Genomic DNA, 17,193 nt, shown 5'->3' with positions numbered 1-17,193 from the left:
GGAGACACCAGAAATATGGGTTGGATTCCTGAGTTGGGAAGGTCCCCTGGAGGAATGCATGGCTACCCACTCCAGTATGCTTGCCTGGAGAATCCCATGGACAGAGGAGCCTGGTGGGCTACAGTCCACAGGTCGCAGAGTTGAATGCGATTGAGAACAGTGAGTGAGCACAAAAGACAATCCTAAAACCCTGAAGGGGAGGAACTCTGCTTAGAATGTGAACCAAATTTTAATTAAAGCAAGAAGGTCAGGCAAAAAAGGAATGTGGCATATTTAAGGAGCTAATAAAGTGGTGTTGCGAGAATCCTAAGAGTGACAAGGGATGAGTCTGTAGGAGTGGCATGGACAAGATAATTAGTCTATTATGCCACATAAAATACCATACATTTTATTCTGGAAGTGACAAATAACTATGAAAGAAATGATCAGATTACTGTTCTGGTAGCTTTGGGAGGATTTTAGGTTGAACAGTGAAACAGATGTTAAGGACTCTACTGCAGTCATCTCTGTAAGAAAGACTGAAGAGCTGAGCTACTGGAGTTGTAACTGGTGTGCATGGAGACTGTTGCAGCCACACGTTCCAGGAAACAAACTCACTCAGAAGGACAATGCAGATAGTGGAGTGCAGTGTATTACACCGACAGGCCCAAGGCAGAGTCTCCTCTTAGCCAAGGACCCTGACCAGCATTTGTGAAAATCTTTTATACCCCATGTGTACGAGTCTGAACTCACCACTCCAAATTCCTTGCTGCTGCTGCTGCTGCTAAGTCGCTTCAGTTGTGTCCGACTCTGTGCGACCCCATAGACGGCAGCCCACCAGGCTCCCCCGTCCCTGGGATTCTCCAGGCAAAAACACTGGAGTGGGTTGCCATTTCCTTCTCCAATGCATGAAAGTGAAAAATCAAAGTGAAATTGCTCAGTCGTGTCCAACTCTTCGCGATCCCATGGACTGCAGCCTACCAGGCTCCTCCATCCATGTGATTTTCCAGGCAAAAGTACTAGAGTGGGGTGCCACTGCCTTCTCCCCAAATTCCTTGAGACTTACATAAACCAAGGAAAATACAATCCCAATAACCCCATCATTCATGTGCTATGTGCTCATGTGCTCAAACAGTCAAACAATTAGCCAATAATCAATAAACCCAAGGTTACACTCCGATTGATACAGAAAAGTTTATGGCCTGTCTGGAAGAAGGGGTGATTTGTGTCTGTTTTCTCTTAGGCAATGAGTAACCTAGATACAATCTTCAAGGTTCCCCTGTCTGGAGGGGGTCTTATCTTTCTGTTGTTTTCATAGGCTCTAAACACAGAGTTCAGAGTCCATTGGAAAGGTGGCTGAGCATGATCAACATGAACAGGCCTAAGATGGAGTCCAGGCCCTATGAATTCCTTCTTCAAGATGAGTGGGCAAATTTGGGGACAATTTCAACTGCACTTGTTGACTAATAAGAGTCGAAGCATAATGGGAGCATGCATTTAGGATAATCCCATACTTGTGCCTATGATGTGCCACTAAATGAACTATGGAAATAAGACAATTTGTCTAAGGAGACAGAGGTCAAGGGAAGATAATGAAGAATTGAGTTTTGAACTTGTTGAACTTTAAATTCCCCAGGGAACATACTATAATTATAAGATGCTAGAATTAAATAGCAAATTGAAAGTCTTCAGAGGATAGTGTCAAGTAAATCTATGAGAATGAATGAGACTATCTAAGCAGAGAATTCCAGAGTGAGAATATGAGGAGACCACCCAGCAATAGGGCCCTGGATTATCCTACATGTGAGGAAGAGAAGACATTAAAGATGCTTCATACTGTAGCAGAGAAGTCTTCAGATTCTGTGTTGATGGAAAGGACAAGTGTAAACTTCCCTGGATTTCATTGCTTCTTTAGATCACACACACACACACACACATGAATAAATATCACCTTAGGTGCCTTAAGTACATAGCTACCTGTTTGTTCAAGGAGACAGAGACTGAGAAACGCAGCTCTAGTGTTATTGGGATTTTTTTTTTTTCCCCCGAATGACCTATTTTCAGTTTTGGATCTGTAACTTATGCTTGCTCAATCTCTATTCTGTGTGAAATTGCTCTTTCAGAAAACTGTTCCTGCCATGTTGTATAAAACGTGGGCATAAATTAATTTGGTACACTAGAGAAACTCAGCTAAGGCATTTGTAAATAAGACCGTGAAGTTTGGCTCTTTTTCTTACTTCATTCAGCATTTCAGCTGTGCACTCTCTTCTGTAATTAATATAAATAACTCGGATCATAACTTCTATTATCACACATTTTTCTAATAGCTGCATGTAAGCAATTTTCACAATAAGAGATATTCTGAAAAGCTAGATCATGGATTTGAAAAGGAAGAAAATAAAAATATGACAAAAGGAAGATGGTTCTTCATAAGTTAGTGTACCCAAAGGAGCTGCTTTTTTTCTTCTTTTCAGACAAATTTCTTTGCCCACCCACAAGACCTCACAGATGCAGAAATAATAGAATATGCCTGCAGCCTGAGCAAATGTGCAATGGGATCGATGACTGTGGGGACAACTCAGATGAAGACCCCTGTGGTGGTAAATCCATTTAATGCAAAATAATTGATTCCATGTGAGCTACAGATAATACAATGATTAGGGCTCAAGAAATTAAAAAAAAAATTTATGTGGCATGTCTGATGGTAGATTATCAGGCACTTGATTTTCTGACAGTATGTGAAGATAACCCACTAACATTTCATATGCATAATAGAGCTGTGCAACTGAATATCTCCAAGTCTGTAAATCTCCACTGGTTATAGGTATTTTATTCCAGAGTACTGCATGAGAGAAACAACATAGTGGTTTAAAATATTCTGTTAAAACAACGTCTTGGGGTGGGGGTGTTTATATAGATTGTGTATGTGTGTACACAGTCCCCTTTACACAATTCAGAAATTAAAAGTCAAAAACCTAAATAAATGCCTTACTAAAATATTCAGCAAAATCATCTGGTGACAGAACCTGACTTGACCTGACTTGAGGTAGTTTATATTACTTTAAAAAAAGATCTCATTTTTGGTAAATATTCAAACATTTTCACGTGGAAATACAGTTATTTACTATAGGGCAAATATAGTGTTATTTTTCTAAGGTTCAAAAATTTCAGAAATTTTTTCATTTAGCCCCAAGAGCTTCAAATAAAGGATTATGGATCCATGTTTTTCATAGCGTTTAGTAAAAATCATAAAACTGTTATAGACTCAGTAAATTTGTTTTGATTCTGTGAAACACTGATCTCTTTTTTTTTAATAACTCTATAGGTAAGCTTACATATAAAGCAAGACCTTGTAAAAAAGATGAGTTTGCTTGCAGTAATAAAAAGTGTATCCCCATGGATCTCCAGTGTGATCAACTTGATGACTGTGGAGATGGTTCAGATGAACAAGGCTGCAGAATAAGTGAGTTTGTTTCCTGTTAAAGTGCAGCGACAAGCGAGTTTAATTTCTGCTTCAACACGCTTAAAATTTTCCTTATTGCTGTGAGAAAAGATTGCTCTTCAAAACGTGCTTAAGTAATACTTTTTTTAAAAAAGCCTTTGCCAAATTCACCTTAGAATATCACTTAAATTAATAGTAGAAAGTATGAGGTAGGCAAGACTGATTTTGCCTTCAGCTATTAAAGCTGAAGCTGGAAACTCAGTATCCAAATACAGACTCGGATATCAGCAAAGAAATCTATATTCCTTATTATTTTACAAAATATAAATATAGTAGTTTTTGAATTTTATGATTATATTCGGTTGAATGATGATAAATGTCTTAATAATATATTCAATGCTTTAAAAACTCACTCCATTGCTGAGTCATTCTCAAAGAAGATATTATTATTTTATTATTAGAGTGTTATGATACTTGAGTCATGAGATCTTATTAATAATTTTGTGTTTCATGTTTGATATCTGATTTTTCATATTGAGAAAAATAATTGAGCTTGTGACCCTAAATTCTGATTGCTTATAGAAGTTACAAAAGAGTTCCAGCTCTTGAGTCTTTTATTTTTTCTCATTTGTATGTAATTTGTTCTCCACTGGTTGATGAAGCAGTATCCACCAGGGTATGACCATATATGTCTCAGTCATGGTATAATTACACTGGTGTATCTTCATTAATGGAGCTTCGCTGGTATCTCAACTGGTAAAGAACCCTCAGCTGGTAAAGCCTGCCAAAACAGGAGATGCAAGACTTGCAGATTCAATCCTTGGGTCAGGAAAATCCCCTGAAGAAGGAAATGGCAACCCACTCCAGTATTCTTGCCTGGATGATCCCAGGGACAGAGGAGCCTCGTGGGCTACAGTTCATGGGGTTGCAAAGAGTCAGACATGACTGAGTGTACATGCACAGCTTAATTAATTGCAAAATATCCAAGAATCAGTGGGATTTAGTAATAGTTATAATTCTTGTAATTAAAGTTCTCATATTTCTCAGTAATTGAATTTGCTTAAGTAGAATATAGATCATTCAATGTTACCCCTATAACATTCCATCTCCTTTATTTGTACTCTAAAATGTTTTCCTGAATTGCAGATAAAGCAATGAAGTTGAAAATACCCTGCTATAAACTGCAAATAACACATAGTCTGTCCTAAATTGTATTGCAACCCATGTCCATTGGAGCATAATACACACTCAAATCCTGCTCCCTGTATATGTTTAACAGCTGATGATTTAACCTCTTGCTTGAGTAATATGGTAGCACTCTTGACCGAGTTCCTGAATACTAAGTTTAAGGTAACAATAGATGCCTACATCTCTAGGTAGCTTCTAGGAAATGTGTTCATTCTTAGAGAAGAATGTGATTCTCATACATTAAAATGATATCATGGTAAAGATAACCTGTCATTAGAACCATTGACGTGAATTCCTTTTGGAAAATAGTATAGCTTAATAACAGCTATAAATATCAGCCGCTGGTAGCTTGGTCTAAACTATATTCAGTGTAAATGATTTTGGTTTTTATTGGCTTCTATTCCTTTATAAGAAGCTTATATGGAGAGAAGATCATGACCTTAAACATTCAATAAGAATAATCTATGGAATAATAAGGGTTTCAATAAATGTAATTTTAAATTAAGAAAAATAGTAAACTCCCACTTCAGGAATTAGAATTATATTAGTTTTGATCATATTTTTAAATCCTAGCTCCCAGTGAGTATACCTGTGAAGATAATGTGAATCCGTGTGGAGATGATGCATATTGTAATCAAATAAAAACATCTGTTTTCTGCCGCTGTAAGCCTGGATTTCAGAGAAACGCGAAAAACAGACAGTGTGAAGGTATAGTACATTTCCTCAGCAGCTTGCTCTTAAGTCTTTAGTTTCTGAAAGACTCCCAGGGCTGCTAAACTGTGAGGTGACAGAGGACTGATTTTCATCCGAATGGTACAGATCTGTTGGATACCATTTTACTTAGGAGAGTGAAAGTCCCTGGGGTCAAGAGCCTGTTTGTTTGTGTTGCTAAGCTAACCATTACTGAGGCTTATAAAGCCTTTTCTATAGCAGATTCAGACCTGCAGGAATTTCAGTTGTATTGCTACAATTCTGTTTTGAAATGCAAATAACAAAATTGCTTGTTCAGAAGCTATTGAAGAATTAGCAACAATTCATGAAAGAATAAGCTTATGATGACCCATTTCTCTTAAATTGTGGTAATTTGCTTTTAGAGAATGGTGGGGTTTTATCCTAACACAAAGTCCTAAACAGTGCTATATGTTATTATCAAGAGTGTCTCCTAAAATTCAAAGACAGGATTTAAATAAATCTCTGTCAACTTACTTGTGATCATTTAAAAATTGAGCATCCAGGGGAGCAGAAATCTCATAGTAAGTTCTATCTATATATAATTTACACTAGGACTTTACTACCATGAAATACAGGCCTAAATGCACTTTCTGCCAGTTTCTCCACTAAAATTGGTACTATAATTAGAGCCAAACCTGAAGTGTCTAAGTCTGGTTTATCCAGGGCAAATTCAAGTTATGAAATGTTTTCACCTATATGCTTTCTTCTCTATTGTCACCTGGTGTTATTCTCAAGTAAATAAAAGTGATTTTACATTGTGTCAATCAAAATGGAATTTTAAAAATTAATTGCACTCATCCATAGAGGAAATACTTGTAGTCTTGTCATATATATGTCATATATGTCTATTTATATGTCACATTTGTACATTTAAGTTGTATACGTGTTTGGATTATTCATTACATTTTATCTCTTTATTAACAGGAAACACTGAAAACTGGCAACTTAAATTTCTCTATTTTAATAAAAAAGTGAATTATTTCTCAAAACTAGATTATTTCTTCACTCCTAGACACTTTATGTCAAAACACACACTTGAACCTGTTCAAGATTTTACTTTCATATAACATTAATTTTAAAATGCTTATTTTTGAATAGTGGGCTCTGTTTCCTTATATACTAAGTTTAGAAAATGTATTCTTGAAATTTTCTTCATTTTTAGTAATATGCCAGACCTGCAAGCTACATTCATTTTAAATCACCATGAGTCCGGTATTTTTGTTGTGCAAATGAGTAACTTCTGAACTCTAATAAAATTTGTATCTTCATGTAATAAATGAAATTTTGATAGTAGACAAAAGCAGTTTGACTTGGTATGGATAAGGGGAGAGAGACTACCTTGATTTGTAATCCAAGGAATTTAAATTTTTGTGTCCTTAATATAGGTAGCTGTAAAAAGCACAAGAAGTCACTATTTTATTTTAAAGCCAAAGAGCTTTGAATAAAATACCTAAAGGGAAGAAAAATTTGAGAGAACAATAATCAAGAAATAGAAATAGATCAATAGTGGTTGTATGTCTGGCACGATTCTAGGTACTAGACATGTGTGAGAATTCTCCATTGTCTTCAAAAGCTCTCGACATTGTCTGGTTATGGAGATGAGGAGAAAATGGTGACTCTGGCCAATACAGGGCCATGTGAGGGAAATAAAAGTTTTATCCAGTCATGCAGATTTTTGCTTATTTTGACTTCCTCTCAAAGAGAAACCATAGTAACAAATGACTCCCTGTTCAAAGTTACAGATGCCATAACAAAAAATATTGTAAAACTTTTAACTGTTAAAAGATTTATTGCAATAATGCAATAAAAGTTTAGAAAACATTTATTTGTCTGACTCAAACTGGTTTAAAAGTCGCAGAGCAGTGGGGAATCCTTGCAATGTAACACCTCAAGGAGATTCTTTTAACAGCATGCCATCAAACGTTCTTCCCCATATTATCAATGCCCGACTCCTTATTGTAATACTTTTTTGATGACTGAGAACTGATACTATGTATTTTAGTTATCCCTGGTATACCATTTGTTAACAAGTAAATACAGTTTTAGCTCTTTACCCTGTATTGCAATTAAATGCAGAATTGCACTCCTGAGAGTGCTTAGGTTCACCTTGGGCAAAGTGTCGTAGTAGAGACCTGAGAATCAGGAAGTCTGAGTTTAAGCCTTGGCGCTGTCTTTTACAAATGTCACTGGGAAAGTCCTTATCTCTACAATTGAGGTTTTAAAACTCTGCTGAGTGCTAAACAAGACATAATTACTACCGCTGTGCTTATCCTTAAATTCCTCTGATTCAAGAGAAGGATTTATCTCACAGATTTATTAGGGCAACTATAATTGATTAAGGGGGTGGAGGAATTATGCTGTTTAAAAGCAGAAGTAGACTTAAAGAAAAAGAAATTAGGTGATTCACCAGAATCACCTTAAAATTTTAAACTTTAGGGCATGTGCTAAGCCATTGACTATTGCCTAAGATTTATTTATTATTTATAATTTATATATATTCATTTTTATACAAGTATCCAGGATTTTTATTGTTTGTTTGCTTTTTTATTCAGTTGGCCTGTCTTATTACATTGTCACTTTCTATTATGAAGCCAGAAGTGTATTATCTATATCTTAATTCTGTCATGAATTGTCCAAAATACTGGCAATAAAACAATGAATAAATACTAATTTATGACTTCAGTCAAGGAAGGGATATGGATATGTTACCACATATATGAAATATAGTGTGAGAATGGCATAAAAGAGAAATCCCAAGGTTGCAAAGAGTGGAGAATCTATGAGATGGATAATCATTACCATTTATTGATGGAAATAAAGGAAGGCTTCACTTCAGGTGAATCTTGAGAGATAAGTAGAAATTCACTATGTAAAATGAGCATGGGTATTATAGGACAAAAGAATAGCATATGACGTCTACAAATGTATGGAGGTAGGTAATTAGAAACACTAACACATGTTTATTTGAGTCAATGAAAATACTAGGGAAGTTTGAAACGGGCATTTCAATATGTTAAGTGGATTAACAAGCAATGAACAATTGATGAGTCATTATAGTGAAAATATTGAGAAAAAATATGATTATGGCCAGAAAATATCACAGAGCAATGTAAGAGTTTGAAAAGACAATGAAAGACATAGGAATAAGAAGTTGAAGCACACAAAATAAATTTTTCTTTGTTGAAATGAGGAAAGAATGAAAGTACTAATTGGGGATATGATGATGCTATTTTGAGCTCTTCTTTTCTAGACCTTAATGAATGTTTGGTATTTGGCACATGTTCCCACCAATGTATAAATATAGAGGGATCATATAAATGTGTGTGTCACCAGAATTTTCAAGAAAGAAATAACACCTGCATAGCAAAAGGTAAAGATAAATAACCATGATTTTAAATGTTATTATAATTTCTGCATAAACATCTTATGGGGAAAATGTTTCATATTGCATTTTAACAATGGCTTAATGCCTGAAAATATAAAATAAATTTCTTTTATAGACTGGTAAATATGGCCAATTTGTTTATTATCATTCTTTATTAATCTGGGAAGGTTTATAGATATGATGGTCAAATATTTGGCTATTATTAAAATCGCATTTGTGTTTGAAACAATTTGTCAGAAGAGGGTAGAACTTCAAAAGCCAGTGTGATAGAATATGAAATGCCTTCCTTTATGGCCAGCTCTCAGTATACCCAAGGAAATATTGCACCACTGGGATAAAAATAACAGGTTAAATTAAAGGTTAGCATTATAAGCAGAATGGAATTTTGAATAAGAACTTAAAGGTTTTAAAATAAATTTATGTTTTAAAATCCAGACCTCCTCTACTTAAGAATATCACTTTTAAAAAATTAAATGACAGGTATGGCTTTCTTCAATGTGGATTTTAATGCACTTATGTTTTTACTAAATAATATTATAAGTTAAATATTGTTAACTACAGGGCATGATTAACAATGTTAATAAGACAGTTACTAGAAGAGGAAAACAACCTGATATAGTGAATCAAGCAAGGATGGCTACGGAGTTAGACTCATATTTGAATCCAGCATTGATCCCCTCTGATTGTGTAGACCCAGGGAAGTTATTAAACTCTCAGAGCCTCAGTTCTTCATCTGTAAAATGGGAGGCCAAATCCTTACTTTCCATGTTGTTGTAAGAGGAGATAAATTGGCAAAGGCTTGATGCAGCTCCTATCACATGGTAAACATCCACTAAGGGAGAGCTGTTGAGCCTACAGAGTTGAACTACAACTTGTATATTATTGTTTTTTGGATTTTTTAAATTTGGAATTCAGTTTTTCTTCATGGTTTCATTAATGTTTTAATTAATATATTCTGGATTCACCTTAGGGTTTTCTTATCTATGTACACAAATGACATCAATATTATATTGTAGGTGTCAAAACTTCAGGCTACATGGTCCCAGTTAGCAAGATTCTAGACAATATTGAGATTATGGCAATAAATACTGATATCTTTGTATAATAAAATAAGAGAACAGTTGAGATATATGAATATTAGAAGAAGACTCATCTCATAATTTTTTGTTAGCCAAAGATAATGGTCACTGAGGTGCATAACCTAAACACTCAGAAATGCCTGAGGCTCAGGAGTACAAAATATGGTGTCTGAATGTTCAGATGCAAAGCATTGAAACATACAGTGACCTACCAAACATAAATTCCTCTTCATAAAAAGGGTATCTAGTAAAAATTTCTAGCCACAAGGTAAGCTTTGACTGAAGAAAACCTATATTAATAACTCTTAGAAATGTTACTTAGTATGTTTTATACATAAGTCATGAAGACTAAATGATGGTATAAAGCTGGTTTAATTTTATGGAGCAAGAAACTGTGTTAAGAATAACAATTCAAGATAATTTAAAAGTACATTTGTTGCTTTTACATTAGTTGAAATTTACTTTATTTTTGTATTTTATTATAATAATCTCCAGGCTCTGAAGATCAAGTTCTCTACATTGCTAATGACACTGATATCCTGGGTTTTATATATCCATTCAACTACAGTGGCGATCATCAACAAATTTCTCATATTGAACATAATTCAAGAATAACAGGGATGGATGTATATTATCAGAGAGATATGATTATTTGGAGTACTCAGTTTAATCCAGGCGGAATTTTCTACAAAAGGATCCATGGCAGAGAAAAAAGGCAAGCAAACAGTGGCTTGATTGTAAGTAAATGTAATTGAATATTTGAAGGTTCATGGCTCATGCCTCCCCCTGTTATTTTTCCAGTTTTTTTTTTAATTTGTCAATCACAATATTTGATTATGAATTAATTAATCAATGATTCTTCCCAATATTCTCCCTATATAGAAATAAAAATATCCTTACTCATTTATTCTCATAGCTGGATATACTTCATTTTAATTGCATGATATTATGTTTTTCTTTAATATATTTTCTATAATTATATAAGAATGGAAATTAATAGTACTGAAAATTTCTAGAACTTTTAATATTTTATAGTATTTAATAAATTATGAACATGATTTTTTTTAATCACAAGATAATATTGGAAACCATCACTTCATTTTTACATTAGAAAATCAACTCAAAAATATACAGGGTAAATTGTTTAATTTTTAACAATATCAGAAATCTGTTTCTCTTCTAGGGAAAGAGATCAATTCAATAGTGTAATCATATCTTCTGACTCCTAATAACTATATTTCAGAGAACATCCAAAATAGAGCAATGTTGTTTGCTGGTATATGACAGACACATTGATTATCATAGTTATTCCTTTAGAGAAAAATAGGCTAAAACATTTGTTTAGAGTTACAGTTTTAGGTTATCCTTTTTATTTTAGGGCATGCCAATTTATTGTGGATTCTATGTTTTGGGGTAACCTGGAAAGAATAACAGATAAAGTACCTTTTTGGAGAGAGCTCTAGCCCATTCCCATACAACCAAAAAGTCAAGTATGGTATCTACCATAGATTTGAACTCCATAAATATCATTTAATTTAAATCTGAAACACTATTTTTTGTTAGTAGTAGGTGACAATAAGGTGGTTTTAAAAGAAGAGAGATGTTGTGGGGAGGGGGGTGAGAGGGGGGTTCATGTTTGGGAACGCATGTACACCCGTGGTGGATTCATGTCAACGTATGGCAAAACCAATACAGAATTGTAAAGTAAAATAAAAAATAAATTAAAAAAATAATAATAAAAGAAGCTATATTATTGGCTTTTAAATTCAGGTCAGATTGACTGTGAGTAAAAATGCATCCATATCAGAGTGATTTCTTTAACTCCTCCTCCTACAAATGCAGTATTATAAGACAGCTTCTCTGGTGCCTCAGATGGTAAATAATCTCCCTGTAATGTAGGAATCCCAGGTTCGATCCATGAGTTGGGAAGATACCCTGGAGCAGGGAATGGCTACCTACTCCAGTATTCTTACCAGGAAAACCCCATGGCCAGAGAAGCCTGGCTGACTACAGTCTGTGGGGTTGCAAAGAGTCTGACATGACTGAATGACTAACACGTAGGTCTATTAAGTGTTAGTCAAGGATAAAGCCAAAACTTTCACTGGATCACTCTACTCTCCATCACTCACATATAATCTGCCTATTAGAATGAAAGACTGACTCAGTCTTGATTACCTTTAGCTTTCTTTATCTCTAAAATAGAAGTTTGCTTTGCAAAAACATTAGTCCTGTAGTATAATTTTATGTATTAATGAAGTGATAATGAAGTATTACAAAGTTATATTACCCAGGGCTTAATCATGTTCCTATTCTTTACCAGCCTCTTTGTTTCTCTATCTTCACCATTTAATAAGGTTTCTAGGGAAGAATACACAGATACACACACACATACATACTGTACATTAGTATTAATAGTTCTTGGCACATAATAAGCACTGTATAGATTTCAGTTCAGTTCAGTTCAATCATTCAGTCTTGTCCAACTCTTTGAAGCCCCATGGACTGCAGTACACCAGGCTTCCCTGTCTATCACCTACTCCAGGAGGTTTCTTAAACTCCTGTCTATCAAGTCAGTGATGCTATTCAACCATCTCATCCTCTGAGATCTCTTTCTTCTCCCATCTTCAATCTTTCCTAGCATCAGGGTTTTTCTAATAAGTCAGTTCTTCAAATCAGGTGGCCAAAGTGTTGGAGTTTCATCTTCAGCATCAGTACTTCCAATGAATATTCATGACTGATCTCCTTTAGATGGACTGGTTAGATCTCTTTGCAGTTCAAAGGGCTCTCAAGAGACTTCTCCAACATCACCGTTCAAAAGCATCAATTCTTTGGTACTCAGCTTTCTTTATAGTCCAAGTCTACTGGAAAAACCATAGATTTGACTGGATGGGCCTTGTCTGACAAACTAATATCTCTGCTTTTTAATATGCTGCCTAGGTTGATCATAGCTTTTCTTCCAAGGAGCAAGCGGCTTTTAATTTCATGGCTACAGTCACCATCTGCAGTGATTTTGGAGCTCAAAAATATAAAGTCTCTCACTGTTTTCATTTGCCATGAAGTGACGGGACCAGATGCCATGATCTTTGTATTCTGAATGTTGAGTTTTAAGCCAACTTTTTCACTCTCATCTTTCACTTTAATCAAGAGGCTCTTTAGTTCTTCTTCACTTTCTGCCATAAGGGTAGGGTTGTCTGCGTATCTGAGGTTATTGACATTTCTCCTGGCAATCTTGATTCCAGCTTGTGTTTACTTCAGTCCAGCGTTTCTCATGATGTACTCTGCATATAAGTTAAATGAGCAGGGTGACAGTATACAGCCTTGACGTACTCCTTTCCTGATTTGGAACCAGTCTCTTGTTCCATGTCCAGTTCTAAATGTTGCTTTTTGACCTGCATACAGATTTCTCAGAAGGCAGGTCACTGTGGTATTCCCATCTCTTTCAGAACTTTCTACACTTTAATGTGATCTACACAGTAACAGGCTTTGGCATAGTCAATAAAGCAGAAGTAGATGTTTTTCTGAAACTCTCTTGCTTTTTTAATGATCCAATGGATGTTGGCAATTTGATCTCTGGTCCCTCTGCCTTTTCTAAATCCAACTTGAATATCTGGAAACTCATGGTTCACATACTGTTGAAGCCTGGCTTGAAGAATTTTGAGCTTTACTTTGCTAGCATGTGAGATGAGTGCAATTGAGCAGTAGTTTGAACATTCTTTGGCATTGTCTTTCTTTGGGATTGGAATAAAAACTGATCTTTTCCAGTCCTGTGGCTACTGGTAAGTTTTCCAAATTACCTGGCATATTGAGAGCAGCACTTTCATAGCATTATCTTTTAAGATTTGATATAGCTCAACTGGAATTCCATCATCTCCACTAGCTTTGTTCATAGTAAAGCTTCTTAAGGCCCACTTGACTTTGCATTCCAGGATGTCTGGCTCTAGGTGAGTGATCACACCATCGTGGTTATCTGGGTCATGAAGATCTTCTTTGTATAGTTCTTTGGTGTATTTTTGCCACCTCTTAATATCTTCTGCTTCTGTTACGTCCATAACATTTCTGTCCTTTATTGTGTCCATCTTTGCATGAAATATTCCCTTGATATCTCTAATTTTCTTGAAGAGATCTCTAGTCTTTCCCATTCTTTTGTTTTCCTCTATTTCTTTACATTAATCGCTGAAGAAGGCTTTCTTATCTCTCCTTTCTATTCTTTGGAACACTGCATTTAAATGGATATATCTTTCCTTTCCTGCCTTTAGCGTCTCTTATTTTCTCAGCTATTTGTAAGGCCTCCTCAGACAACCATTTTGCCTTTCTGCATTTCTTTTAGGGGGCATGGTCTTGATCACCGCCTCCTGTACAATGTATGGATTAACAGAATGATATGATGGCAGTTATGAGTTGACGATGACAGTGATGTTAATGATAATTGACAAAATGTTTTTCCCTACAATGAATAGTCTCACGTTAAAAATTAATTGCAAATTACTCTTGTCCAAATTTGATAGTTGCTAAAAATATATTTTTATTTTGTATATAACTACCAGTGAAAATGATTTGTTAATTGTTTATATTTGTCCTTGGATAGATGGATAAACACAATCAGTAACCTCCAGTTTCTGTTCCGTTCAGTCTCTCAGTAATGTCCAACTCTATGCAACCCTATGAGCCGCAGCACGCCAGGCCTTTCTATCCATCACCAACTTCCGGAGTCCACACAAACCCATGTCCTTTGAGTTGGTGATGCCATCCAACCATCTCATCTTCTGTCATCCCATTCTCCTCTTGCCCTCAATCTTTCCCAGCATAAGGGTCTTTTCAAATGAGTCAGCTCTTCACATCAAGTGGCCAAACTATTGGAGTTGCAGCTTCAACATCAGTCCTACCAATGAACACCAAGGACTGATCTCCTTTCGATGGACTGGTTGGATCTCCTTGCAGTCCAAGGGACTCTCAAGAGTCTTCTCCAACACCACAGTTCAAAAGCATCAATTCTTCAGTGCTCAGCTTTCTTTATAGTCCAACTCTCACATCCATACAAGACTACTGGAAAAACCGTAGCCCTGACTAGCCAGACTTTTGTTGGCAAAGTTATGTGTCTGCTTTTTAATATGCTGTCTAGGTGGTCATAACTTTCCTTCCAAGGAGTAAGCGCCTTTTAATTGCATGGCTGCAATCACTATCTCCAGTGATTTTGGAGCCCAGAAAAATAAAGTCAGCCACTGGTTCCCCATCCAATGCCATGAAGTGATGGGACTGGATACCATGATCTTAGTTTTCTGAATGTTGAGCTTTAAATCAACTTTTTCACTCTCCTCCTTCACTTTCATCAATAGGCTGTTTAGTTCTTATACACTTTCTGCCATAAGGTTGGTAAGTAAATAAGCAAAGTCACTCAGTCGTGTCTGACTCTTTGTGACCCCGTGGACTGCAGCCCACCAGGCTCCTCAGTACATGGGATTCTCCAGGCAAGAATACTGGAGTGGGTTGCCATTTCCTTCTCCAATGGTCAATGGTGTCATATGCATATATGGAGTTATTGATATTTCCCCCGGCAATCTTGATTCCAGCTTGTGCTTCCTCCAGTCAAGTGTTTCTCATGATGTACTCTGTATATAAGTTAAATAAAGCAGGGTGACAATATACAGCCCTGATGTACTCCTTTTCCTATTTGGAACCAGTCTGTTGTTCCATGTCCAGTTCTAATTGTTGCTTCCTGACCTGCATACAGATTTCTCAAGAGGCAGGTCAGGTGGTCTGGTATTCCCATCTGTTTCAGAATTTTCCACAGTTTATTGTGATCCACACAGTCAAAGTCTTTGGAATAGTCAATAAAGCAGAACTAGATGTTTTTCTGGAACTCTCTTGCTTTTTTGATGATCCAGCAGATATTGGCAATTTGATCTCTGGTTCCTCTGCCTTTTCTAAAACCAGCTTGAACATCTGGACATTCATGGTTCACGTATTGCTGACGCCTGTCTTGGAGAATTTTGAGCATTACTTTACTGGTGTGTGAGATGAGTGCAACTAAGTGGTATTTTGAGCATTCTTTAGCTTCTCTGGTTGCTCAGATGTTAAAGTGTCTGCCTGCAATGCGGGAGACCAAGGTTCGATCTTTGGGTCAGGCAGATCCCCGGGAGAAGGAAATGACAACCAACTCCAATATTTTTGCCTGGAGAATCCCATGGAGAGAGGAGACTGGTAGGCTACAGTCCACAGGGTCGCAAAGAGTCAGACAGGACTGAGCGACTGGTTGTTTTAAAAAAAATAAAAATTAGTATAACCAGTAACCTCCAGTCACTGTTTATCATAATTCAGGAATGAAACTTACTTGATAGCTAATTTTTTATTCTTATACAGTCAAGAACATAATATTTGTATATTATATTTGCAAATTTTTAACCTGTATATATTTTACATTTTAAAATTTTTATTAATGTGGTACAGTCTTTCATCATCAGTGCAAATTTATTTATTAGCCTTTTTCTAAAAGGTTTTGAAGCTTCATTATTATTTTATTGGTAGTAATTAGATGTATCATGTCATCTATTCTTTCCATTTGTTTGTTTCTCTCTCTGTTATTAGACCTACCCATGACTAACAGTATTCACTAGGAAGAAAAGTGAATAGTAGAATGGTACATTTTCTAAAATCCCATTATAACTAACTAAATGTCATGCTTATAAGGTTGGAATCTCTGAGCCATGAGTTTTAGCACCATGTTCTAAATCATTAAGCATTCATATTAATTCTTATCAGTGCATTATGTGTGTGTATGTATATATATATATATATCCTTAAGGCTACACTGATAAGGATAATTATTTAATTTTGATTCCTAAACTACCTTGTAACCTTGATATCTCAATATTATAAATATGAAATAAATCCATTCTCACCACCTTAATTTAATGATCAGTGTGTGTTCTAGAATGATTAGATGGCTTATCTATGGCCATGCAACTAAAACATGACAAATTTTAGACTTAACTTTAAATACTTGCTACATCTCCATTCATCTGAAAATTAGTGTTTTGAAGTAGAAAATTTCTAAAGTCCTTTCCAATAGTAAATATGTGTGGTTTTAAAAAAAAATGTGATATCATTTTTGTTTATCCAGTTATTACCTGGACAATTTGTATTTATTTCTCTGAAATCCATCTTGTGTATAAATAATTGATTTTTACCCCCATGTATTTCCCTGCAATGTATGATACTTGCTCTTTTATCAGTCACCACATAGTCATCCATTAGTTTAATGAAGTGTAAGTAATTATTAGATTTCCATCGTGTCCAACTCTTAGTGATCCCATGGATTGTAGCCCACCAGGCTCCTATGTCCATGAAATTCTCCAGGCAAGAATACTGTAGTGGGTTGTGATTTCCTGCAG

At 35.6% G+C, this 17,193-nt stretch overlaps 1 protein-coding gene across 1 annotated transcript in view; it reads left to right on the top strand.

The window, feature by feature from the left end:
- LRP1B (LDL receptor related protein 1B) overlaps positions 1-17,193 on the top strand; it is a 762,233-nt gene that overhangs the window by 590,313 nt on the left and 154,727 nt on the right. Inside the window, exons 49-53 of the mRNA XM_040227930.1 lie at positions 2,454-2,579; positions 3,305-3,442; positions 5,183-5,317; positions 8,592-8,711; positions 10,301-10,542. Of these exons, the coding sequence (XP_040083864.1) occupies positions 2,454-2,579; positions 3,305-3,442; positions 5,183-5,317; positions 8,592-8,711; positions 10,301-10,542 (761 nt within the window). The remainder of the gene's footprint in view (positions 1-2,453; positions 2,580-3,304; positions 3,443-5,182; positions 5,318-8,591; positions 8,712-10,300; positions 10,543-17,193) is intronic.

Source organism: Oryx dammah, unplaced genomic scaffold (genome assembly GCF_014754425.2).
Source record: "Oryx dammah isolate SB20612 unplaced genomic scaffold, SCBI_Odam_1.1 HiC_scaffold_27, whole genome shotgun sequence".
Lineage (NCBI taxonomy): Eukaryota > Metazoa > Chordata > Mammalia > Artiodactyla > Bovidae > Oryx > Oryx dammah.
This window is presented reverse-complemented; position numbering and strand designations above follow the sequence as displayed.